The 26,868-nt window shown below is 40.6% G+C and overlaps 1 protein-coding gene across 3 annotated transcripts; it reads left to right on the top strand.

Moving 5' to 3' along the window:
- LOC120528103 (zinc finger protein 239-like) lies at positions 1–26,753 on the top strand. Of its 3 annotated transcripts, none has more exons than XM_039752133.1 (3): positions 1–133; positions 22,285–22,560; positions 24,893–26,753. In XM_039752133.1, exons 2-3 carry the CDS (start codon positions 22,416–22,418, stop codon positions 25,846–25,848), a joined length of 1,101 nt encoding a protein of 366 aa, XP_039608067.1. In that variant the 5' UTR covers positions 1–133; positions 22,285–22,415; the 3' UTR covers positions 25,849–26,753. The 3 variants fall into 3 exon arrangements, with proteins under 3 accessions (XP_039608067.1, XP_039608065.1, XP_039608064.1); XM_039752131.1 differs by having other exon boundaries at positions 22,285–22,794; XM_039752130.1 differs by having other exon boundaries at positions 22,285–22,794; positions 24,890–26,753.
- Positions 26,754–26,868: the final 115 nt, after the last annotated feature.

Here is a 26,868-nt window from a genome sequence, read left to right as displayed (position 1 = left end):
CAACTCCATTAAACTAAAATAGAAGAAATGCATTAAGAATACAGTTTAAACCGTTTGGTGTGGTGTGCGAGTTGGCCAGCAGGTCCTCTAAGCAGATTCGTGCGACTGTGAAGGAGATGAGCGCCCGTGAAAGGTAATGTTACGCACCTGTTCTGCAGAATCCCCCGCGAGGACCGCGGATATCTGATTCTTAAAGTTACTGCGCCTGAGGAAACACAAAAGGCCGCTGTACTCCTCGCGTGCAGTGACTTTTTGAAAATGCCGTATTAAAAAATGTAATCGATTAACGGTGTGAATTAACGTCGATGATAAAAACGTGCACGCTGTCACTGGGCAGTGACTTGAAATGCTCAAGTAATAAGGTATCTGTCATCGGTGCTGTGAACCGATTGCGTAAGTAGTGTCACTCCCAACAGATTTGCTTGTCCACTCGTAATCTGCTGCCTCAGAAACTTGCATAGTATATATTGCCTGACGTTCACGCCATATTGTGGGAGTTTGTGACTATTATATTTCTAGGCAGTGTTGAGTGCTAAGGTTTAACTGCACCCAATTTAGCGGTTTTAGGAGGGCAGAGCCTAGATTGTCAAAATTGAGTACAGATAGAAGACATTCTTTGACGAAGTAGACAACAGTTTATTGGATGTACACATGCCTACACATGGCAAAATTAAAGTCCTTTCACACTTGATTTTATGGGATGTGGGCGAAATCCGGAATACCTAAGAAGAACGTGCAGGCCTCACAGACACTAATAAGCACTACCCGTTTAGTCCGCAAAGCCTGGAGTACATCTTTAAACCGTTGAATACTGTTTAGACTCCACATCCAGTGGAGGACTTACTGAAACAATCTGGACGTTTTTCCTTTCAGACAAACTGTTTAAAACGTGTTAATAAGTGACAGAGGCAAGGTACTAATATCCAATGAGTTTACGTGATTTTATTTTAAATGTATTTACATAGTCATTACAGTTAAACCATATGACCTATTCTCATTCATTAAAAATGATTCACTAATTTATTTATTCAGTTCATGTAAGTTTGTAGTCAAGCCTGAATTCATGATTTTTCTTTTACACCCAGTTTGATAAAAATTGAAATTATTCCTGTTAGGAGCACTTCCACATTTGAACCTACTTCTTTACACAATGATTATAAAAATAAAATGTTAAAATAAATCATTATGCAAAAAATACGCATACACGCTGTAAAAAAGGTGCTATATAACGTGTATAAAACACACAGGCTTTATTCTTTTTTCCTTCAGCCCAGGGGCACGTCTTCCCCGTGTCCCACAGGCCCAACACAGTTCCAAAGCACAATTCTTCACAACCCTCTCTGCCACCACTGCCACCACCGCCACCGCCGCCGCCATACCCCCTCCTCCTCCTCCTCCTCCTCCTCCTCGGCAACCTCGTCCTCTTCCTCTCGATTCTGGCCCCGAATGGAGGGCGGTTGCCTGCTTTATAGCCCACCCGTAAGTGCTCCAGGTGCCTGACCAGCTGGCCTTAATTGCACCTCCGGGTGGGGCTGGTAAGTCGTCCGATGTGGCGGCTCGCTCTCCGCAGCACCCCCTAGCGGCCACCCCATCTCCCAACCGGGCGTGGTGGACTCCATGTCCCATGAAGCCCCGGGGGAGACTGAGGAAGGACCCACGGCCAGGGAGACTGCCCCCAGGCGCCCCGGGAAGGTATTGCACGGTCCATGGTGGCTTCCCCGGGACGTATGCAACAGAGGCGACCCGGCTGTCCGTCACAACGCACACACACACACATATATATAGTGAATAAATAAATGTGAGAAGCAAACAGATAAAGGGTTGGGGAACCGTCCCCGTGTACTGTTGTATCAAAAAATAATTCAGTATGCACTGAAATAATTGACAACTGAGTTCATACAAACAGAGGACATTACATGCTTTAAACTGGAAGATGGCGGAAGGACTGTTGACGTAGGGAGAAGATGAAGGAGGTGATATCATCAGAGGGTGACGGGAAGTGACAGGGCTGGATAGGCGAAAACATGGAAGTTTCTTTATGAGACGGAGCAATGTTTTCTGGTATGGAATTCAAGGTGATGAAAAGAGAAGAGCATTAATATGCTGCCTTAAACCCCACTATGGTGTGTTTTTTGCACCCCATCGGGCCCTTCAGTTGCCCCATAATCACGTGTGTGTAACTATATATATATATATATATATATAAACTGCCCAAAAAATGAAAGGTACACTTTTTAATAGGGAGTATAGCATCATGTCAATGAAACCTCTGAGCTATTGACTGGTCAGTTAAGTAGCAGAGGGGCTTGTTCATCAGTTTCAGCTGTTTTGGTGTTCATGAAATTAACAAGAGGTGACCTAGAGGGTCAACAATGAGATGACCCCCCAAAACAGGAATGAATAGTTTAACAGGTGGAGGCCACTGACATTCAGGTCTGTTTTGTTTACTCATTTTGCATTTGTCTATGGTCAGTGTCACTACTGGTAGCATGAGGACCCTACAGAGTTTGGTGGCACAGGTAGTCCAACTTCTTCTGGATGACAGGCACATCAATTAGTGCCTCCCATTGCCACAAGGTTTGCTGTGTCTCCCAGCACAGTTCCAAGGGCATGGAGGAGATTCCAGGAGACAGGCAGGCAGTTACTCTAGGGGAGCTGGACAAGGTCCCTCATAGAAGGTCCTTAACCCATTAGCAGGAACGACAGGTATCCGCTTCGTTGGACAAGGAGGAACAGGATGAGCACTGCCAGAGCCCTACAAAATGACCTCCAGCAGGCCACTGGTGTGAATGTCTCTGACCAAACAATTAGAAATAGACTTCATGAGGGTGGCCTGAGGGCCTTATGTCCTCTAGTGGGCCCTGTGCTTACTGCCCAGCTAGCACCGTGGAGCTTAATTGGCATTTGCCATAGAATATCAGAATTGGCAGGTCCACCACTGTTGGATGACATGTGCTTTTCACAGATGAGAGCAGGTTCACCGTGAGCACGTGACAGACGTGAAAGGCTCTGGAGAAGTTGTGGAGAACGTTGCCTGTAACATTGTTCAGCATGACCAGTTTGGTGTTGGGTCAGTGATTGTCTGTGGAGGTATATCCATGGAGGGACACACACACCTCTACAGGCTAGACAACGGCACCTTGACTGCCATTAGGTATCGGGGTGACATCCTTGGACCCCTTCTCAGACCCTATGCAGGTGCAGTGGCTCCTGGGTTCCTCCTGGTGCATGACAATGCCTGGCCTCATTTGGCGAGAGTATGCAGGCAGTTCCTGGAGGATGAAGGAATTGATCACATTGACTGGCCCCCATGCTCACTCGCCCCCATGCTTACTCGCCTGACCTCAATCCATTAGAACACCTCTGGGTGGGACATTTTCTTGCAGTCAATCTGATGCATTAGCCTGTCCAGGAGCTCAGTGATGCCCTAGTCCAGATCTCGGGGGAGATCCCCCAGGACACCATCCGTTGTCTCATTAGGACGTTGTCAGGCATGCATACAAACTATTGAATATGATTTGCAGTTGCTGCAATTAAATTTTGGCAAAATGGACGAGTCTGCCTGCTGCATCATCATTTTTTCCCTTTCATTTTTGGGGTGTCTTTGAATTCAGCCCTCTGTAGGTTGATAATTTTCATTTCCATCAATGTGCTATCATTTTGTTCCTAACACATTACCATATTAGTCGATAGTAGTAGAAATAGTCAGCAGGATTTTTTCCCATTGATATCTGATGTGTTTTTATAGTGTTCCTTTTAAGTTTTTTTAGCAGTTTTATATACAACATACTGTATATGTATATTTTGTAGCTAGTAATCCACAAAGGGAGAAAATGAATAACATATCTTAAAATATATATATATTTTTTTTATTCATAACTTTCAACAACCTACCAGGTATCATCATCAGAGGAAAATGATTAGATATACAGGAATTATAGGTACTATATAGCAAATGAAAAGGGTGTTAGTGCAGTAGGGGTGGATCAATAAGGTGTTGGTTCTAAAGGTTTATTTATTATTTGCATGTTCTTCTTTTCAAACCTGCATTTTTTGAGTTTATGTCCAAATTTCTGTTAATGGTGTTTTCATTGGATAGCCACAGTCAGCTCTCTGGCACTCCCTGAATTTTACGTGCACTATGCCCCAATTGAATATGTATCCAGTTGAAATTGTATGTGCAAATATCAGAGATCATGGGTCCTTCCTCCTGACAGCATTGCAATGATCTTGTATGCATGTTGTCGGTGTTTTTGATGTTCCTTGTGATAAACACTCAAAATTAAGGCAGTGTCATTCCCTGTTTCAATGGAGATGTCCAGGAAATTAATATGTTGCTTCATTTCCTTTTCCATGGTGGACTGAATGTATTCATGCGTTCAGAAACAAAAGAAGCAATGCTCTATATTGCAGCTAAACAAAAAATTGGTAAGCAGATGCCCGTCTGAGCGGTCAGTCTATGTTAGTGCTTCTCTGGTGAATCTTCTTCCAAATGAGACGTCACTTTCCAGTAGTACCTCAGTTTTATAGTTCTCTGTCCAGAAGGGGCTAAGTCAATTGCCCTTATTGGGTATCTTCTCGGAAATTACACTGTTAGTGATTGCATCCCCCTGTGTCATGGGGTGGTATTGTTTATCTCGGTTGAGCCTAGAATTTGATGGATGTGCATATGTGACACTGTACTGTGTGTATATATATATATATATATATATATATATATATATATATATATATTACTCAATGATCTGGAGATAAAAGAGAGCTCTTCACTTGGCCCAGGGAATTGGACTTGAGAAGAAGAAGACAATACTCCCCTTGAGGAGTAAAGGAGGGATCAGAAAAGGAAGGGGAGAAGGAAGGATTGTGATTGGGAAAACAAGACTTGTGAAATGGTACTTTGTTTAATGAAAATATCTCGGTTTCAACCTGGACTGTTTTTCATAATTTCCTTGCAATAATACACTTTCAGGGTGCCAATGATGCCCAAACCCAATGGCTGAAGCACTGCTGTGCAATTGAGTGGGAGGAATTCAACCTGAACATTATCTAAATGCAGAAGCCTGTTTTGGGCAGCACAGTTATCAATCAGAAGCCAAATCATCATTTTCTTCTTCTTCTTCATATTGTGAGTTTTCTGTGGGATCCCCAAACAGGAACATCTTGCTGAAATGCGTCCCGAAGCGCGATTGCTGCATCTGTGGAAGATTGTTTGTCCGTTGTCGGGGCAGGGCAACTGTAGGCTCACAACGCTGCAGTGAGACGCCACAGAACCGAATCCTAAAAGATCGTGGGCACTCTAAGTCCTTGTTTTGCACCCCAAAACACGAGGCTTAGTCTCAGTACTTTAGCAAAACCAGCTTGAAACAGGAATAGCACTGTTATTTATTGTAGCGGGACCTGACACTCTCCTATACTCAGACACAGCAGTCAGGCAGGGTTGTGGCCAGGTTAGTGGCCAAGTAATACTGTTCCATGCCTCACTCATCAAGATCTTTTCTGTTTGCTTCTGTGAAGAGCCACCCCAGAGCTGTGAGCCAGATGTTGCCCTGGCAACAGATAAAAAGTCTTCCACAAACTCGGTGATCGCACTTAGAGATGCTCTTCGGCGTGTCGTCCAGTTTGGGGAGGTCCAAAGAGAGTTTAGAAACCTCATATTTTCTTGTATGAGTGCCGGATTAATAGGAATGTTTCTTGAACAAGCATCATTGAACCACATAAGAACAGCTTTTTTGGCGTCTTCAAATGCAGCAGTTTGCATACATTTCCAACCGGAGATTTTTCTTCTTTTTTTGCTCGGTCAGTGTCAACGACAAAATTCTGAATTCACTGGCAACGTTTTTTTTCTTTTTGCTGCAATTGAGAGCTGCAAAAATGTATATTTTTTTCTCTAATATGAACTTTTATCATTTTTTCGTGTCTGCCGTTTCTATAGGAAGGTGGCAATGAGTTAAATTCCAATGAATGTTTTTAAAATGTTGACGAACAAAAAGCAAAAGGTATCACTGAAAACCACCAAAAACAAAAAGAGCAAAAAACAGTGCGAGCAAAGTTCGAAGAAAGAAAAAAAAAATTACAATGTTTCTGTTTGGGGATCATTGTGTGCAACTGAGCTGTGGCCACAAAACTAACTGCTCTGTGGATGATTCATTCAATCATTTCAAGGTCACTTTGTTGTAATGAAAGTATCTGCTGAATGTACTTTGTAGTAACGAGCTTTCTATTGACTCGTGTCATATGGGGAAACTGTTGGGACCATAAAAATATTTCGCTGTAATGAAAATTTTGTTGTAAAGATATTCATTGTAACTGAATTTCACCTGTACAGTAATCCTTCGCTATATCGTGCTTCGACTTTCGCAGCTTCACTTTATCGCAGATTTTATATGTAAGCATATCTAAATATATAACGTGGATTTTTCGCTGCTTCGCGGGTTCTGCGGATAATGGGTCTTTTTACTACCTGTACATGCTTCCTCAGTTGGTTTGCCCAGTTGATTTCATACAATGAATGCTATTGGCGGATGGCCGAGAAGCTAACCAATAGAGCACACAGTTAAGTTCCTGTGTGCTGAATGGCTCAGTGACGGAGCGCTGAATTCGATTACGCGGAGTTAGCCAAGAAGTCTCATCTCGCTCATTCAGCATCAACGTGTTTCACTGTGTAAAGAGTTAACTTTTGTGCACTTTTGTGTTTATCTTTGTATGTAGTCAAGCCCTTCATTATGGCTCCAAAATGATCTACGATCTGCTACTGCTTCAGGGACCGTGCCCAAGCACCAACGGAAAATGTTAACGATTGCCGAAAAGGTAAAAGTTTTGGATATATTGAAGGAAGTGAAAAGCTACAGTGCTGTAGGATGCCATTACGGCATCAATGAGGCTACAATTCTTTTTATTTAAAAAGTAGGAAAGGAATATAAGATCTACGGCCGCAGTGTCCTTTTAACCAGGGTGCAATACGAGTTGTAAGTGGATGTAATAAGGCAGTAGTCTGGATGGAATCTGCTTTAGGGATTTGGATTGAAGACTGCCAGAAGAAGAACAATGGCGGTGCTACACAGTCGCCTGAAGAGACTCCTTTAGAAGAGCTGTAATGCTCTCCTTTGTTGTGCAGTAAAACTAAACTCATTGTTATCGGACCAGTCATCATGTCATTGTTGGTGAGTAAACATAATTCATTTTCTACTTACAGTACTTAGTGCATGTACGTACGTTTAGTGTCACTGTACACACATTTACTGTATACAGTTTTTCTTGTATTGTACGTATTTATTGCTGGTCTCCTGTCTGTCGTAATGGCTGTAACATATGTGATATCGGAGACACTCGATATCTTTAAAATAATATTTAGGTTTTACTGTATATAAACAGTGTGTTTACATAAATAATTTCAATGAATCTTACCTAATATCTAAGAGAATACAAAGGATTTATGCTGTATAACTGTGTGGGGAATATTTATAAACAGTGTGGGAGAGTTTATAGGGGCTTAAAATATATAAAAATAACCATACAAACATATGGTTTCTGCTTTGTAGATTTTCACCCCGCGATCGAGGAGGGATTACTGTATATCTATACATATAAAGGGCAAAGCCCTCACTAACTCCTCACTAATTCTTCCACTTTCCAAGTAGGTGGGAAGCTGAAGTTTCACATGCTCATTCCTTGCAGTGTACTTACGAAAGTTAGGTATGTTTCATGTCCAATTGCAACACCCATGGGGGGGAAATGGGTGTACCCCCTAAACTGTATATATATAGATAGGGGAAACCCATCCTCACTATTTCTGTGACTTCCAATATATGTAGGAAGCCCAGATTTCCCATGTTCATCCTTTACACTGTACATACAGATGTTAAGTATATTTCATTTCACCCTGTGGACTGTAATGAACTTTCGAAAATAACATCTTCTTTTTGGCGGTTCTCACCATTATGCCGTAAGGACCTTTCGGAACTGACCTTTGGCGGTTTCATTCCTTATTTCCTTTGACAGAGGATTTATTTCACGGCAGAGATGCACAAGGACTGCCCCCAGTCCTTTTTCCTTTTTCTGCATGGCCGCTGTCCGCGCACATACCTCGTGGTTGGCTCCCTGCCAATATACATTAACGACATCCCGCGATCATGTGCCTCCTCACTCGCTTCCTTATTTTCCTCAGCTCTTCGTTGTGCTCACCACTCCCTTCTTCTTCTTTTGTCCACCGCTTCAAGCCTGTTATTGTTCGCCTTGCTTCACTTTTTCCTGCTGGTGACTCTTGCCTTTTCATTTAGTTTCTTCACACTCTTATTCTTCCGGGCATGCCTCCACATACTCTGCGTTTGAAGGTCGGTGCACCAATGATGTTACTACAAAACTTACAACCACCAAAAAACTGTGTAACGGCACCAGGCTTCAGATCAAATCTCTGCACAAGAACCTCATCGAGGCAACTGTCTTCACTGGAACTGGCTCAGGGGAGACTGTATTTATTCTTTGCATCCCTCTCATGCCTTCTGACATCCCATTCCAATTCAAACACCTCCAATTTCCAGTAAGGGTCTGTCTTGCTATGACAAATAAGTCACAGGGCCAGACTCTAAAAAATGGTCACCATTGATTTGACACAAGATTGCTTCTCACATGGCCAACTGTATGTTGCATGCTCAAGAGTAAGCTCAGCAGACAGCTTGGTCATTTTACAGTCCAAGGGTAGAAATGCAAACATCATTTACAAAGAGATCCTTACATCCTAAAAATGTGCATTTCTCATACACAACATTTACAATCATAAATTAAACTCTTTGCAATCATCAAATTCAATCTCAATACTAAAATAAGCCTACGGCAATTACATTGACAATCATGTTACATTATTTTTAAAATGTTTCGTTTTCTTTTTCATAACTTCTTCAACACACTATTTCTCCACTGCGAAGCACGGGTATTTTGCTAGTATACAGTTAGGTCCATAAATATTTGGACACAGACAACTTTTTTCAAATTTTGGTTCTGTACTTTGCCATAATAAATTTTAAATGAATCAACCCAGTTGCAGATGAAGTGCAGACTTTCAGCTTTAATTCAGTGGGGTGAACAAAAAAATGCATAAAAATGTGAGGCAACTAAAGCATTTTTATAACACAATCCCTTTATTTCAGGGGAGTAATAGGACAAATTAAATAACTGGAAATAAACCAAAATAAAACTTGGTTGAAAAACCCTTTGCCGGCAATGACAGCCTGAAGTCTTGAATTCATGGGCATCACCAGATGCTGGGTTTCCTCCTTTTTAATGCTCTGCCAGGCCTTTACGGCAGCGGCTTTCAGTTGCTGTTTGTTTGTGGGCCTTTCTGTCCGAAGTTTAGTCTTCAAGTGAAATGCATGCTCAATTGGGTTTAGATCAGGTGACTGACTTGGCCATTCAAGAATTTTCCACTTCTTTGCTTTAATAAACTCCTGGGTTGCTTTGGCTGTATGTTTTGGGTCATTGTGCATTTGTATCATGAAACACCGCCCAATCAATTTGACTGCATTTAGCTGGATTTGAGCAGACAGTATGTCTCTGAACACTTCAGATTTAATTCGGCTGCTTCTGTCCTGTGTCACATTACTAATAAACACTAGTGTTCCAGTGCCACTGGCAGCCATGCACGCCCAAGCCATCACACTGCCTCCACCATGTTTTACAGATGATGTGCTATGCTTTGGATAATGAGCTGTTCCACGCCTTCTCCATACTTTTTTCTTGCCATCATTCTGGTAGAGGTTGATCTTGATGTCATCTGCTCAAAGAATGTTTTTCCAGAACTGTGCTGGCTTTTTTAGATGTTCTTTAGCAAAGTCCAATCTAGCCTTTCTATTCTTGAGGCTTATGAGTGGCTTGCACCTTGCAGTGCACCCTCTGTATTTACTTACATGCAGTCATCTCTTTATGGTAGACTTGGCTATCAATACACTTACCTCCTGGAGAGTGTTGTTCACTTGGTTGGCTGTTGTGAAGGGGTTTCTCTTCACCATGGAAATGATTCTGCGATCATCCACTACTGTTGTCTTCCGTGGACGTCCAGGTTTTTTTGCGTTGCTGAGTTCACCAGTGCTTGCTTTCTTTCTCAGGATGTACCAAACTGTAGATTTTGCCACTCGTAATATTGTAGCAATTTCTCAGATGGGTTTTTTCTGTTTTCGCAGCTTAAGGATGGTTTCTTTCACCTGCATGGAGAGCTCCTTTGACCGCATGTTGTCTGTTCACAGCAAAATCTTCCACATGCAAGCACCACACCTCAAATCAACTCCAGGCCTTTTATCTGCTTAATTAATAATGACATAATGACGGACTTGAACACACCTGCCCATGAAATAGCCTTTGAGTCAATTGTCCAATTACTTTTGAGCGCCTGAAATGAAGGGATTGTGTTAAAAAATGCTTTAGTTGCCTCACATTTTTATGCAATCATTTTGTTCAACCCACTGAATTAAAGCTGAAAGTCTGCACTTCAACTGCATCTGAGTTGTTTCACTTAAAATTCATTGTGGTAATGTACAGAACCAAAATTAGAAAAAAGTTGTTTCTGTCCAAATATTTTTATATATATATATATATACAGTGGTGTGAAAAACTATTTGCCCCCTTCCTGATTTCTTATTCTTTTGCATGTTTGTCACACAAAATGTTTCTGATCATCAAACACATTTAACCATTAGTCAAATATAACACAAGTAAACACAAAATGCAGTTTTTAAATGATGGTTTTTATTATTTAGGCAGAAAAAAATTCCAAACCTACATGGCCCTGTGTGAAAAAGTAATTGCCCCCTGAACCTAATAACTGGTTGGGCCACCCTTAGCAGCAATAACTGCAATCAAGCGTTTGTGATAACTTGCAATGAGTCTTTTACAGCGCTCTGGAGGAATTTTGGCCCAGTCATCTTTGCAGAATTGTTGTAATTCAGCTTTATTTGAGGGTTTTCTAGCATGAACCGCCTTTTTAAGGTCATGCCATAGCATCTCAATTGGATTCAGGTCAGGACTTTGACTAGGCCACTCCAAAGTCTTCATTTTGTTTTTCTTCAGCCATTCAGAGGTGGTGTGAAAAACTATTTGCCCCCTTTCCTCCCATCCTTCTTTTAACATGTCCAGTATACTCCGGGGTTGCATCCATGTAATAATTCAAACGGTGCTTCCTGTATGACAGTGTTTTCCATCATGTACTTATAACTGATGTTACATTTGCCTATGTGTAGCAGTTTTAATTTTTCCAAATCAAAACTGCATTTTCCAACTGTTCACCCAGTTCTGAAGCTTGTCCAAATCTTTCTAATTTATTTTTTTGCCTCCTAGTATCATCTGCAATTTCACAAGTTTACTTGCTATACCTATATTATGTTAATAATATAAACTAGAAAATGTAATGGTCCAAGGACAAGGGACTCCACTGATGACCTCACTCCGCATGGAATGTTCTTCTCTTATCTGTAGTCATTGTCTCCTAATGGTCAACCAACTAGAAATGCAGTTTCATAGGTTACCTCTGATGCCTCTGGGTTCTTGTTTTAGAATTAGTCTTTGGTATGGGATGACTTTATCAAAGGCTTTTTCAACATCTAGGTAAATGATGTTGTACAGTATGCTTTACTTTTGTGAGCTATTGCAGTTGCTTGTTCAAAAAACCTAAAAGATTGGTTTGGCAGGATTTATCTCTCATAAACCCATGCTGGCTGTTATTTAGTATGTTACTTCAGACATATTTATACATAAAGTACATATCAAATCAATCAATCAAATCAAATAGCCTTTTATTGTCAATTCACTATATGTACAGAACATACAGAAGAATCGAAATACTGTTTCTCTCTCATCTTCATAGTACAATAAAATATATACTTTTTATATTTTAGAAGTATAACATAAGATAAATAAAATTAGAACTTGTAAAGTAAACCTTAGTACAATGTGAAATAATCAGCAGTGCAAAAGCAACTTACAGTAAAAAAGTGAGAAGGTGCATTATAGAGTCGCTTATGAGATATACAAAAGACAGACAGTAAGCAGCAAATATAATTTTGAGTCTTTATATAATACCAGCTGAAGTAGGGTACTTGGTAAATAATAATAATAATAATAATAATATGAATAATAATAATAATAATGACTCTTGTTACGGTCCAGGGGCAGGGGGCAAGGGGGGAAGATAGTGAACAGAGTTCAACATCCTGACAGCTTGGTGGATGAAGCTGTTTGACAGTCTTGTGGAGCGGGCCTAGAGGCTCCAGTACCTTTTCCCTGAAGGCAGGATGCTGAAGAGGTAAGGTGGGAAGAGTCCCCAGTAATGCTAATGGCTCTACGGATGAGGCGGGTGTGGAAAATGTTCTTGAGGGAGGCAGTAGGGTACCAATGATCTTACTGGCTGCATCCATTATGCGTTGCAGGGACATCCTACAGGAGGCAGTACAGCCTCCATACCATACAGGGATTCAGCTAGTGAGGATGCTCTCTACTGTGCCCCGGTAGAAAGAGCACATGATGGGGTGAGGAACTTGTGCTCTCTTCAGTTTGCGTAGGGAGTAGACTTAAGCTTTCTTGGCCAGTGATGTGGTGTTATCTGACCAGGAGATGTCCTCGGAGATGTACGTCCTCAGGAACTTGGTGCTACTCACCCTTTCCACAGTTACACCATCAATGGTCAGTGGGGGGTGCTGTGGATGACCTCTCCTGAAATCGACCACAATCTCTTTGGTCTTACCCACAATCAGAAAGAGATTGTTTTCTTTACACCACTGGTCCAACTAGCTTACCTCGTTTGTATAGTTGGCTTCTTTATTATTGGTGATGAGGCCAACTACGGTTGTATCGTCCACAAACTTGACAATGTGATTGGAACTGTAGATTGGTATGCAGTCGTGGGTCTGCAGAGTAAAGAGCAACGGGCTGAGCACACACCCTTGTAGGGCCCCTGTGCTCAACGTGATGGTCTTAGTGGTATTATTGCCAACTCGCACATTTTGTGGCCTCCCTGAAAGAAAGTCCAACACCCAGTTGCAGAGAGAGATCTTGAGTCCCAAGTGGCTGAGTTTTTGTATTAGCTGCTGGGGAATGATTGTGTTGAATGCTGAACTAAAATCTAAGAACAACATTCGCACATAGGAGTTTTTTGAGTCCAGGTGGGTGAGGGCTGGATGGAGAGCAGCAGAATGATCATCCTCTATGGGCCTGTTTGACCTGTATGCAAACTGAAACGGGTCATGGGAGAGGGGAAGAATGGAGTTAATGCTCTGCATAACCAGCCGCTCAAAACATTTCATGATGGTGGAAATCAGTGTTACGGGCCGATAGTCATTATAGTTAGACGAGAGGGACTTTTTAGGGACAGGAATTATGGTTGTGACTTTAAAACATGTAGGAACAATAGCTTGGTCCAGAGAGATGTTAATGATGTCAGCAAGGACATCCTTGAGCTCTTCAGCACAATCCTTCAAAGTATGACCAGGTATGTTGTCTGGTCCGGCTGCGTTCCGTGGGTTGACCCTAGAAAGGGTTCTCTTCACGCTGGCTTGGGCCAGACGTATGGCCTATTCGCCCAGGTATGGGAATGATTTTCTGTGCCAGTTTGCTCTTTTGTGTCTTGAACCGGCCAAAGATGTCATTTAGGCATTTAAACAGTGTGATGTCACCTTCACAAGTCTGTGGTGGAGGTTTGTAGTTAGTGAGGGTTTGGATGCCATGCCAGAGAGACTGTGCATCTCTGGTGTTGCTAAAGTGTCCAGATATTTTCTTGCTGTACTGCTTTTTTGCTTCCCTGATGCCACTGGACAGGTTGACTCTAGCTGTTTCTAGTCTTGCAGTGTCACTGGCCCTAGAGGCTGTATCATGGACCCTCAGAAGCCTGTGGACCTCTCCTGCCAGCCATGGCTTCTGGTTAGCACGAACAGTGATTTTTTTGTAATGGGTGACATCATCAGTACATTTTGCAATGTATGCTGTAACCACTCCAGTGTACTCCTCAATATTTGTGTGGTCATTTTAAATGGCTGCTTGTTTGAAAATGTTCCAGTCTGTAGTGCTAAAACAGTCCCTCAGAGCACTGGAGTCACCCTCTGGCCACACACGTATCTGCTTTTGTGTTGGTCTGATGGTCCTCACTCTGGGTTTTTATGCAGGTCTCAACATGATGGTGATACACACACACAGTTTATTTTTGTATAGCCCAAAATCACACAGGAAGTGCCGCAATGGGCTTTAACAGGCCCCGCCTCTTGACAGCCCCCCAGCCTTGACTCTCTGAGAAGACAAGGAAAAACTCCCAATAAAAACCTTGTAGGGAAAATGGAAGAAACCTCGGGAAAGGCAGTTCAAAGAGAGACCCCTTTCCAGGTAGGTTGGGCGTGCAGTGGGTGTCAAAAGTAGGGGGTCAATACAATACAATATACACAACAGAACAATTCCTTAAGACAGCATAATAATAAAAATTTTAGAATTACGGTTTAACAGTAGATGATATGACATAATTAGGTTTCGATATTTTTAGAGTCCTGGAGACCTCATCCATCTAGCTGCATCTCCATTTGGCCATGCCACGGCTGAAACATTGCTCCGATGAAAGGACCCCTCTTTCCCATGATTCCTGTGATCCTCCATCAGGGATGACTTTACCATAGGCAGGCAAACAACTTGGCAGGTGGGCCGTGGCACCAATGGCCACATTTGGGTACCGAGAAAGAAACAGAATAGGTGAGGGTTAGTATTCAAATATAATTATCATGTTACTTATGTTATAGTGCTAATGACTAACAACAGAGATGCAGTATGTACAGTTAATCAGCAGCTCTAGTCAGGATATGCTAAACTGAAGTAGTGAGTCTTCAGCCGGGATTTAAAGGCTGAGACCGAGGGGGCATCTCTTATGGAAGCAGGAAGACCATTCCACAGTTTAGGGGCCCTGTAACTAAAAGCTCGACCTCCCACTGTTATTTTATTAATCCTTGGAATCCTAAGCAGACCGGCATCTTGAGATCTTAATGTGCTCAGGTTTGTAAGTCATGATAATTCAGACAAGTAAGCTGGACCTTGGCCATTTAATGCTTTATATGTTAAAAGGAGGATTTTGAAATCTGCCCTAAATTTAACTGGGAGCCAGTGTAAAGATTTAAGAACTGGGGTTATGTGTTCATATTTTCTTGTTCTTGTAATAATTCTTGCAGCGGCATTTTGGATTAACTGGAGGCTGTATAGAGAACAGTTTGAACAGCCAGTGAACACCGCATTGCAGTAGTCAATCCTACTAGAGATAAATGCATGAATTAATTTCTCACAATCCTGTTTATTTAGAAAGCGCCTTAATTTCCTAATATTTTTAAGATGGAAAAACAGGTTTTGGACGACTTTGTAATATGCTTTAAATGACATGCTAGAGTCAAAGATAACTCCTAGATTGCGGGCTGATTCAGTAAAATTAATTGGGATTCCAACTGAGTTAAATGACGACAAAATATTGCTGTGATCAGCGTCATTCCCTCCAACAATTAACATCTCTGTTTTATCTGTATTTAAAGACAAGTAGTTCTCATTCATCCATTCCTTTAATTCACTAACACAACTAATTAAAGACAACATCGGAGAAACTTCATTTGATTTAAATGAAAGGTATAACTGGGTGTCATCTGCATACGAGTGAAAATTAACATTATGTTTCCTAATGAGAGATCCCAGTGGAAGCATGTAAAGTGAAAACAGTAAAGGTCCCAGTACTGAGCCCTGCGGACACCATATTCAACTTCTGTGTATAATGATGGAGTACTGTCAGCACATTTCTGTACATACTGGAATCGATTTGATAAATAAGAACTGAACCAAGCGAGCACGGGCCTGTAAGCCCAACATCATTTTCTAGCCTGTGCAGTAAAATAGAATGGTCAATGGTGTCAAATGCTGCACTTAAGTCCAACAACATAATTACAGTGGAATTTCCTTCATCAGAGGATATCAGAATGTCATTTACAACCCGTGTTAGTGCCGTTTCTGTACTATGACCAGTCGAAAGCCAGACTGGAATTTCTCAAATAAATTGTAATGCGTAAGGTGTGACTGAAGCTGACTGGCGACTACTTTCTCTAGTATTTTAGAGAGAAATGGTAAATTTGAAATAGGCCTATAGTTATTTAGTATGTGTGGGTCTAGGTCTGACTTTTTAAGTAAAGGTTTAATAACTGACACTTTTAGTGCATCAGGTACGGTGCCATGCAGTAATGAACTATTGATAATGGTTAGAATAGTCGCTGCAAGAACATCCATTGCACTTTTACTAGTTTTGTTGGCACTGGATCTAGGGAACAAGTAGTGGGCTTCATTTTAGTAATTAAAGTTAAGACTTCCTGGTGAGTTACAGGATTAAAATTATTAAAGTGCTGAATGCAATGTGCAACAGTGTCTGCTAAGCTAGTATTTGGTTTGTACTGTGATGCTGAGATCTGTGATCTTATATTTTTAATTTTCTCATTGAAGAAGTTCATAAAGTCTGTACTGCTAATATCTGTTGGTATTTTGCACTGTTGATCTGAATTCCCATTTGTTAATTTAGCCACTGCTCTAAAAAGTACCCTAGGATTTTTATTATTACTATCTATTAATGTAGAATAGTATTCTGAGCGAGCTTTAAAGAGGGCCTTTTTATATTTATTTACACTCTCTGTCCATGCAATTTGAAATACATGTAGCTTTGTTGTTCTCCATCTGCGCTCCAGTTTTCGACACTCTAATTTAAGAGCTCAAGTATTTTCATTAAACCAGGGAGAGTGATGTGATCAGAGAGACCTAAGTGGGAGAGGGGGAGGCCTTGTGGGCTCCCTTGCAGGTTGTGTACACCAAATCCAGTGAGTTGTCTCCTCTTATAGGAAAATCCACATGTTGGTGTACTTTGGGCAATAAAACTTTTAAATCTACATGGTTGAAGTCTCCTGCTGTGATGAGGAATCCATCTGGGTGCGCTGTTTGTTGATCACTAATGGCCTGGTAGAGTTCATTAAGCGCCTCACTCCTATCGCTGGTATTGGCAGTTGGAGGGATGTACACAGCGACAAGTAGAATCGATGCATACTCTCTTGGTAAGTAGAAGGGTCGGCACTTAATAATAATAAACTCCGCCAGCGGAGTACAGTGTCTATGCACAACGATCGTACTTCTGCACCAAGCGTCGGTAATGTAAACACCTACTTCCCGCCATGAGTCTTACCTCCTTCCATAAAGACTCGGTCGGCTCAATAGCATGTTTGCCCAGCTAGCTGGATAGCAGAGTCGGGGATGTTGTCATTAAGTCAAGATTCCATAAAAACAAAAACACAGCAGTTCCTCACATCATGCTGTGCAGATCTCAGAAGCTGAATGTGATCTATTTTATTATCTAGTAAACGTACATTGGCCAGAACAAGAGATGGTATCGCAGGTCTGTACGGTCTGGTGGCTAACCTAGCCCGGATGCCTCCACGCTTGCCCCGCTTCCATTTTCTCTCACACCGCTTCTGGCTTCTCTTCACTGGGTAAGATACAGCAGGAGAATCTGGTGATGTAACAGTGTGGTGGAGAAGTCCCAGGCCCCGAAGCGTATCTGTAACTCTCTGGTCCAAGATATGATGTTTGGTTTTGTATCTTAAAAGGCAGTGGCGACGATATCTTGTAATCAACGTTGTCGGTGGACTATGCTCAAACTCACTCAAACACTCGCACGAACATAACAAACACAAATATTCACTAAAACACATATTTAGTAGTACATACAGAGACAGAGGGGCCGCAGTGCCTGATCATGACCTATTAATAAATATATATATATACACTCGCCTAAAGGATTATTAGGAACACCATACTAATACAGTGTTTGACCCCCTTTTGCCTTCAGAACTGCCTTAATTCTATGTGGCATTGATTCAACAAGGTGCTGAAAGCGTTCTTTAGAAATTTTGGCCCATATTGATAGGATAGCATCTTGCAGTTGATGGAGATTTGTGGGATAAACATCCAGGGCACGAAGCTCCCGTTCCACCACATCCCAAAGATGCTCTATTGGGTTGAGATCTGGTGACTGTGGGGGCCATTTTAGTACAGTGAACTCATTGTCATGTTCAAGAAACCAATTTGAAATGATTCGAGCTTTGTGACATGGTGCATTATCCTGCTGGAAGTAGCCATCAGAGGATGGGTACATGGTGGTCATGAAGGGATGGACATGGTCAGAAACAATGCTCAGGTAGCCCGTGGCATTTAACCGATGCCCAATTGGCACTAAGGGGCCTAAAGTTTGCCAAGAAAACATCCCCCACACCATTACACCACCACCACCAGCGTGCAAAGTGGTAACAAGGCATGATGGATCCATGTTCTCATTCTGTTTACGCCAAATTCTGACTCTACCATTTGAATGTCACAACAGAAATCGAGACTCATCAGACCAGGCAACATTTTTCCAGTCTTCAGCTGTCCAATTTTGCTGAGCTCATGCAAATTCTAGCCTCTTTTTTTTTTATTTGTAGTGGAGATGAGTGGTACCCGGTGGGGTCTTCTGCTGTTGTAGTCCATCCGCCTCAAGGTTTTTCGTGTTGTGGCTTCACAAATGCTTTGCTGCATACCTCGGTTGTAACGAGTGGTTATTTCAGTCAAAGTTGCTCTTCTATCAGCTTGAATCAGTCGGCCCATTCTCCTCTGATCTCTAGCATCAACAAGGCATTTTCCCACAGGACTGCCGCATACTGGATGTTTTTTCCTTTTCACACCATTCTTTGTAAACCCTAGAAATGGTTGTGCGTGAAAATCCCAGTAACTGAGCAGATTGTGAAATACTCAGACAGGCCCGTCTGGCACCAACAACCATGCCACGCTCAAAATTGCTTAAATCACCTTTCTTTCCCATTCTGACCTTCAGTTTGGAGTTCAGGAGATTGTCTTGACCAGGACCACACCCCTAAATGCATTGAAGCAACTGCCATGTGATTGGTTGATTAGATAATTGCATTAATGAGAAACTGAACAGGTGTTCCTAATAATACTTTAGGTGAGTGTATATTTATATATATATATATATATATATATATATATATATATATATATATATATATATATATATATATAATGTGTATCTCTCTCATACAGTGCATCCTGAAAGTATTCACAGCGCATCACTTTTTCCACATTTTGTTATGTTACAGCCTTATTACAAAATGGATTAAATTAATTTTTTCCTCAGAATTCTACACACAACACCCCATAATGACAACCTGAAAAAAGTTTAGTTGAGGTTTTTGCAAATTTATTAAAAATAAAAAAACTGAGAAATCACATGTACATAAGTATTCACAGCCTTTGCTCGATACTTTGTCGATGCACCTTTGGCAGCAATTACAGCCTCAAGTCTTTTTGAATATGATGCCACAAGCTTGGCACTCCTATCCTTTGATATCTTGGCTGTGTGCTTAGGGTCGTTGTCCTGCTGAGAGATGAATCGTTGCCCCAGTCTGAGGTCAAGAGCGCTCTGGAGCAAGTTTTCATCCAGGATGTCTCTGTACATTGCTGCAGTCATCTTTCCTTTTATCCTGACTAGTCTCCCAGTTTCTGCCGCTGAAAAACATCCCCACAGCTTGATGCTGCCACCACCATGCTTCACTGTAGGGATGGTATTGGCCTGGTGATGAGCTGTGCCTGGTTTCTTCCAAACGTGATGCCTGGCATTCACACCAAACAGTTCAATCTTTGTTTAATTAGACCAGAGAATTTTGTTTCTCATGGTCTGAGAGTCCTTCTGGTTCCTTTTAGCAAACTCCAGGCGGACTGCCGTGTGCCTTTTACTATGGAGTGGCTTCCATCTGGCCACTCTACCATACAGGCCTGATTGGTGGATTGCTGCATAGATTGGTGTCCTTCTGGAAGGTTCTCCTCTCTCCACAGAGGACCTCTGGAGCTCTGACAGAGTGACCATCGGGTTCTTGGTCACCTCCCTGACTAAGGCCCTTCTCCCCCGATCGCTCAGTTTAGATGGCCGGCCAGCTCTAGGAAGAGTCCTGGTGATTTCGAACTTCTTCTGCTCATTGGGACCTTCAAAGACCTATTTTTTACAACTAGCTGTACACAGGCAGTTGTAAGATGTGATCCAAGAGAGTCATTTTGCAGTAACTGTTTGTTGTTTGTGAGAACAGAGAGTGTGAATATTAAAAAATATTGAAGTAAATAATAAATGTAATAGATATCCTATATTTTTAAAGAAATGTGAGTACATATTTTTCTATGATGAGATCATATTTTTAGCATGAACATTTCATTTATAACTTTATGGGTAGCATTGATCATATTGCTACTTTTTTGAGTGTGAAACTTTAATAATAACAGAAAAAAAACGAAAAAAAAAACACACAGGGCTCCAGCCCTTATGCTAGTGACTTGCAGCAGGATGTACTACCACCTGTGTTATTCTGCAACTGCTGTAGACAAATACTAAGATGACTCTTTTGAACTGCTGAATGTGAAAAATCATCACAATGTTCTCATTTTTTTCCCACAATAAAATTCACTTTTCCGTGAAGGTTGTCTGCAAATAGCCAAGGATTTCTTGTTGGTAAATCAGGGATATGTACTGGACTATATCAGTATAGGGTTAAAATTTCGAAATTTCTGCTTTATGTAGCAAAAGTCATTCTGCACCCCTTTTCTTAATTCATTAATATTTTGTCTGTCAAAGGAAAAAGAAATATAACTTTTAGAAACTTCTGCGTAGAGCTGCCTTCTTTTCAGGGGGTTTACTGTATAATTTCTCCCCATTTCTGTCCAGTGGTCGTGAAGTAGCTGAATAGTCAATCCTAAGAATACATTGTATCTTAACAAATGCATTCTGTATATACAAGGGTGAGTCAAAAATTATCCGCACTCTGGCTGTAGAATTTATTTTAATCAACTTTCAGAAATGATAAATACATCATTTTTTGACATAATCTCCCTGCATTTCAATACACTTTGTCCATCTGTCAACAAGCTTTTGTATTCCTTCATTAAAACATGTTTTAGACTGAGCTGCAAGCCACAAATGCACCACTGTCTTCACCTCTTCATCAGACATGAATCTTCATCCTCATAGGGCATCTTTTACTAGACCAAACAAGTGACAGTCCGATAGGGCGAGATCAGGACTATAGGGAGGATGCTGTATCACCTTTTTGCATAGTGTCAATAGTGTTGGCAGTGGTATACGGACATGCATTGTCATGCAAGAACACAATGCTCTTGGATGACAGTCCTTTGTGTTTTGTCCGAAGTTTAGGCTTTAGATCTTCATTTAGCATCTTGCCGTAACAAGCACTGTTGATTGTTGAATCTTCTTTCCTGATGATGTTCCAATATTGGCCCTTGAGAATCCCAGAAAACTGTAAGCATCAATTTTCCAGCTGATGGTTGACTTTTGAACTTATTCTTGGTTGGCGATTGAGGATGTTTCCATTCCATACTCTGCCATTTACTCTCAGGCTTGTAGGGCTGAATCCATGTCTAGCCACCAGTAATGATTCTTTTAAAGAAACTTTCACCTTCCTTAGAGTAATCCAAATTGTCTTTGAATACATCCAAACGTTTCTGTTTGAGCTCTTGTGTGTGTTGTTTCGGTACCTGTCTTGCACAAACCTTTTGAAACCCAAGTCTGTCATTGATTATTGCATAGGCAGAGCCATGGCTGATTTGCCACATCATCTACTGTCACTCGTCTATTCAACAAAATCATTTCACGTGCACGCTCAATGTTGTCATCAGTCGTGGACGGGCATCCAACTCCTTCTTCATGGCTGACAGTTGTGCGACCTTCCTTGAAGTTCTCTATCCATTCGTACACACTTCTTCAAAACCAAACACTTTCTTCATACTGTGCACAAAGTCCTTGATAATTATCGGCACCAGGCACACCCTCAGACTTCAAAGAACACCAAATGGTCTGACGTAACACGCTCACACCTGCACAGCAGTGACTGGGGAGACAGGGACCTCTTACGGAAAGCGCTGATAACAGAAATTTCAGTATAACCAGAGTGTGGATAATTTTTGACTCGCCCTCGTATAATACTTGATAATATATATTATGCATACAGTAATTGTACTGCATCCTAACTGCTGTAGAGTTTTAGTTAGATAGATTTGTATTATTGTTAACTGTTCTGAGAAGACATGCAAATATAAATTTCATTGTACTGTGTACACATGACAATAACCTTGATTTGACTTGAAACAGTAACATAATCTGCTTTATTTAGTCTTGTTAATAAACTATGTCAATTGTTCTTTTCACAGATAAATTGGAAACTGTCTTTCCAGTTGCACCATGTCCCTCTGTGAAGTTTGTCCCAGACTCTTAGTAAAGAGAAGAAGAAAGGCCAAGTCATAAAAAAGAGGAAAACATAATTCAGGACAAACCAGATGCCATGGAGCAAAGAATAGTTTGCATTAAAGAAGAGAACTGTGATAGGGAATCTGGCCACCTTGCACGCAGGGCTTTTCATGTCAAGCTAGAAGACTGTGTTGAGTTTAGCGATGACAATGCTGAGCAGGGAACTGTCAGCATTAAAGGTGAGGATTCTGAACATGTGTTCATCAGCCTTAAAACATTTAATGGTGAAACTGAAAACATGTCATCAGAAAATGACTTCAGTTTAATGAAGTGGTCCACGTTAAAAATGGAGGCAACCAATTTAGGGTCTACTTGGCCCTCTCCTGAACAGCATTATCTCCTTGTGAAGTCTGAGTCGGTGATGTTTAAGGACAGTTTGGATGAAGAAATGTGCTACACGTCACCTGAAAAAAGTAGGTGGTGCAATGGTAAAACTTTGAACAGTCATAGGTATTGCCCTTATTTTTTTATATCTGAATAAAATGTCAGAGCACAGAGGTATATTTTAATGAAACCAGATTGATACTTTTCAAAAGAAGGTATGTATAAACAAATATGCTTTCAAACTTTTACACCACACAAATAATTTATTTATTTTATTAAATTTCTGATTATGCTTATTATAATCACAGGTCATATAGTAAAGAGCCTAATAAATAAAACAGTGAAAAAGTAATTTTGAAAATATCTGTATTGTATCCAGTTCAGATGCATCCAAGGACTTGGTTAACTATTAGAACATTTACAGTTTTCATCCATCCATTGTTCAACCTGCTATATCCGAACTACAGGGTCATGGGGTTTTGCTGGAGCCAGTCCCAGTCAACACAAGGCGCAAAGCAGGAAACAAACCCTGGGCAGGGCGCCAGTCCACCGCAGGGCACACACACACACACACACAGACACTAGGGACAATGCACCTAACCTGCATGTCTTTAGACTGTGGGAGGAAACCCATGCAGACATGGGGAGAACATGCAAAATCCATGCAGGGAGGACCCGGGAAGAAAACCTAGGTCATGTTACTGCGAGGCAGCAGTGCTACCACTGCACCACTGTGCCTCACCACATTTGCAGTTTTTCATTATTTAATTCAAAACCACAAATATCATATTCTTTCTATTAAATGTTTCTATCAAATGCTTTCAAAACATTAAGTAATATTAAAAAATAAAAGTGATAATAGAATGCAATTACATGTGCTAAAAGAATACAAAAAATCCCTGCTTTTCTTGTAGCATTTTACAATATCATGTAGTAAAAATGGAACCTATATTGACTTGTATCAATTTGCTTTTATAGAGAGCATAGCCAACCTCAAGTGATTTCAAAATTGCATTTTTTGTTTGTTCTAATGTTATTTTTTTGGTTGTCATTTTTTGTGCTTAATTGGAGCTCATATTTGTTTAATGTAAAAGTTTCTGAAGAAGAACCAGATAGAGACTTTCAGCCTGTGTTAAAGTTTCAAACTAACATTTTTGCCTACAATGGATCATAATGGATAGCAGAACACTGTGGCATTTTTCAGATACTTTAAAGTGTTTGAGAAATATCGAGTCTTTATTATTTGCAGCTACAACCACTGGGGGCTGTTTAAGTGTTACATGAACATGACTACTGAGGACAGGTTCATTCACTGTAAGCATAACGGCTTACATGGCCATGCTTAGGGAGCTCCTTTCCTCTTCCATGTATTTCTACATAAGCTAAGTGACTTTTTGCTTACCTTGCTTTACATAATTAAATTTTATGTTGTGAAAGATCTATTGTTTCCACTCTAAAACTCCACTTCACTCCCAGAAAATCAATCAAGGCATGAGCTGGGAGAGGTTTGTGCACGTTCTAAGTCGGTTAAGGGATGGAATAGCCGGCTGCTTGCAGCCTGATTTTTATCAGCACATTTAGACGACAAAAGACGCTGGTGGAGAGCTGTGAACAATTTTAAGAAGCGATTTAAGGTGGGACGAATTTATAAGTTTTTCAGTAGGCTCTGGTAATTTTAGTGTTAAACAAATCTGTGTCTTTGTGTACTCTTTGGTGTCTACCTCCAAACTTTTCATAGCCCTCTGCAACTTCATTCAGTGAAGAGCATTATGCAAAAATAAGCTAAATTAAATAAAAAATAAAATGCAAATTGTGCAAAAATCTTTTTGCTGTCTCAAAAATCTAAATTTGATGGAATGAATATTAATGTTTCTGTTTTCATTTCCAGCAAAACCAATGCCACATTGCATAAGTGATGTCAAAAGCTGTGCAGTTGCTGATCTCATCTCCTCATCAGATAATACAATTATAAATCGCAGGGTGATATCAAATATATGTGATTTTGTGGTGATTGAGTTTTACATTTCCAAAGTATCACAAATATACCCCTTTTTCTGGCAGAGCAATGCCTGACAGAACTAGTGGCTTTACATTCCACTTCCATTCTGATCCGTTCAAGTGTATAATGACCTTGATAAGCCATTTTAACTGCTTACTTAAAGCATTTTTGTCTTTGTTTTGAAGCAGATTTGCAAGCATTTGGCAGCTGCTACCTGTCTTCATCTGATGTGGATTCTCCTCGTGATAACTCTCATCATATGAAGAAAATTATATCAGAGCCTTTGAAGTCAGTAACGTTACCTCATGGTAACCTGATAAATATGGGAGATTCTGGATCGACTCAAGGAAAGATGCACAGTTTAAAGCCAGCAGATTTATGTAACTGCCAGGAATGTAAGAAGGATTTTAAATGCAAATGTAATTTCAAAGACGACCAAATCATTAATTCTGAGAAGAAGCCATATGCCTGCTCTGAATGTGGCAGACAATTCTCACGCAAAAACAGCCTTCATGTGCATACCAGAATTCACACTGGGGAGAAACCATATTGCTGTATGGAATGTGGAAAGCGATTCTCACAAGTAAGCAATTTTCAGGTGCACACCAGGATTCACACTGGAGAAAAGCCACATTCCTGTTCTGAATGTGGTAAACAGTTCTTACGCTTAAGCCATCTTCAGACTCATGCTAGAATTCATACTGGAGAGAAGCCATATTGCTGTTCTGAATGTGGGAAAAGATTTACACAAATATGCAGTCTTCAGATGCATACAAGAATTCACACTGGGGAAAAGTCACATTCCTGTTCTGAATGTGGCAAAGGATTCTCACGCAAAAGTACGCTCCAGATGCATGAAAGAATCCACACTGGGGAGAAGCCATATGGTTGCCCAGAATGTGGCAAATGTTTTTCACAAATCTGCAGTCTTCAGAAGCATAAAATAGTTCACAGTGGAGAAAGGCCATATTGTTGTTCTGAGTGTGGCAAACGATTCTCACAAATATGCAGTCTTCAAATGCATACCAGAATTCACACTGGTGAGAAACCCTATTGCTGTTCTGTGTGTGGCAAAGGATTCACACGCAGAGGCAGTCTTCATTTACACACAAAAACTCACAGAGGACAGAAGCCATTTGGCTGAAGTGATGGAGGAAAATGATGTTTGAAAACAATTTGCCTTGGGAAACACTGAAGATTTCACAAGGGAATGGTTGTTTTGCTTTTCTGACTGGGGCAGATGAAGCATGGAAATAATCATTTTCCATAAATTTAATATGAGAGAGCAAGAATGATGTAAGGTCATTTCAAGAGCAGAAGATTTCTTAATTATGTTGCACCTTCAAAGAGGAGAGTAACACAATCATTTAAAGGGAAATTCAAGTCACTGTCAAAGACAAAGAAACTAACAGGGAAGAGATTCAGAGTAGAATAGTTAAGAGACACATAATGTGTTGATATGAGTGAACCTTTCATTTACACTCTTTAGAGGCATAAGAGTAATCTCTGAAGGAAGATATTAAAAACTCTAATAAATTATTAACACAAAGGACAGGTAGATGAACACCTCAAAAGAGTAAAAATAAATCACAGGCCCCAGTGTGAGGTCACAAGAGAAGAAAATGCAAACAGAAATTTGCTATCAGCCAGATATCATTGGCTCCAGATTCATTGCCGCACTCTGACTAACAGAAGCCACATCTCTAAGCCAGGAGCATATCGGTGAGCATCGGAGGAATATGCCTACATTTAGAAAAAGAAAAAAAAAAAAAAAAAAATGACTTCCCCATGGAGTATCCCACCTGTAAATGTAAAACAAGGACAGGAACAGTTGGATCACAACAGTAAAGAACAATGAAAAAAAATTAGCAACAATGAAGTAAGGAAGGAGATAAATCAAATTAATTAAAGGACCAACTGTTGCATGGTAAAGTTGTCATGGAAACTAGACATTGTTTGAATTTAATTACATTGAAATCATTTGCTATAAAACACATTTTATTTTTCAACATAATCTCACTAAAATAAAATGTCTTGCTTGTACAGTCATTCTATTATTGACTATTTGGTTAATTAGTATACTATGCCTCATGGAGATAGTAAACTGGTGTCAATCATATGGGACTTGGTCTACAGGATAAGACACATGTGACATCTCTTTAAC

The sequence above is a fragment of the Polypterus senegalus genome, chromosome 4, assembly GCF_016835505.1.
Source record: "Polypterus senegalus isolate Bchr_013 chromosome 4, ASM1683550v1, whole genome shotgun sequence".
Taxonomy (NCBI): domain Eukaryota; kingdom Metazoa; phylum Chordata; class Cladistia; order Polypteriformes; family Polypteridae; genus Polypterus; species Polypterus senegalus.
Note: the sequence above shows the minus strand (reverse complement) of the source record. Positions and strands in the feature narration are given on the sequence as shown.

What these genes read in the sequence shown, in the direction of transcription:
- LOC120528103 (XM_039752130.1), top strand. Translation starts at nt 22,416, where the DNA reads ATGGAGCAAAGAATAGTTTGCATTAAAGAAGAGAACTGTGATAGGGAA. An exon ending in CTACACGTCACCTGAAAAAA is followed by an intron (nt 22,795 to 24,889) that starts GTAGGTGGTGCA and finishes TTTGTTTTGAAG; the next exon opens with CAGATTTGCAAGCATTTGGC.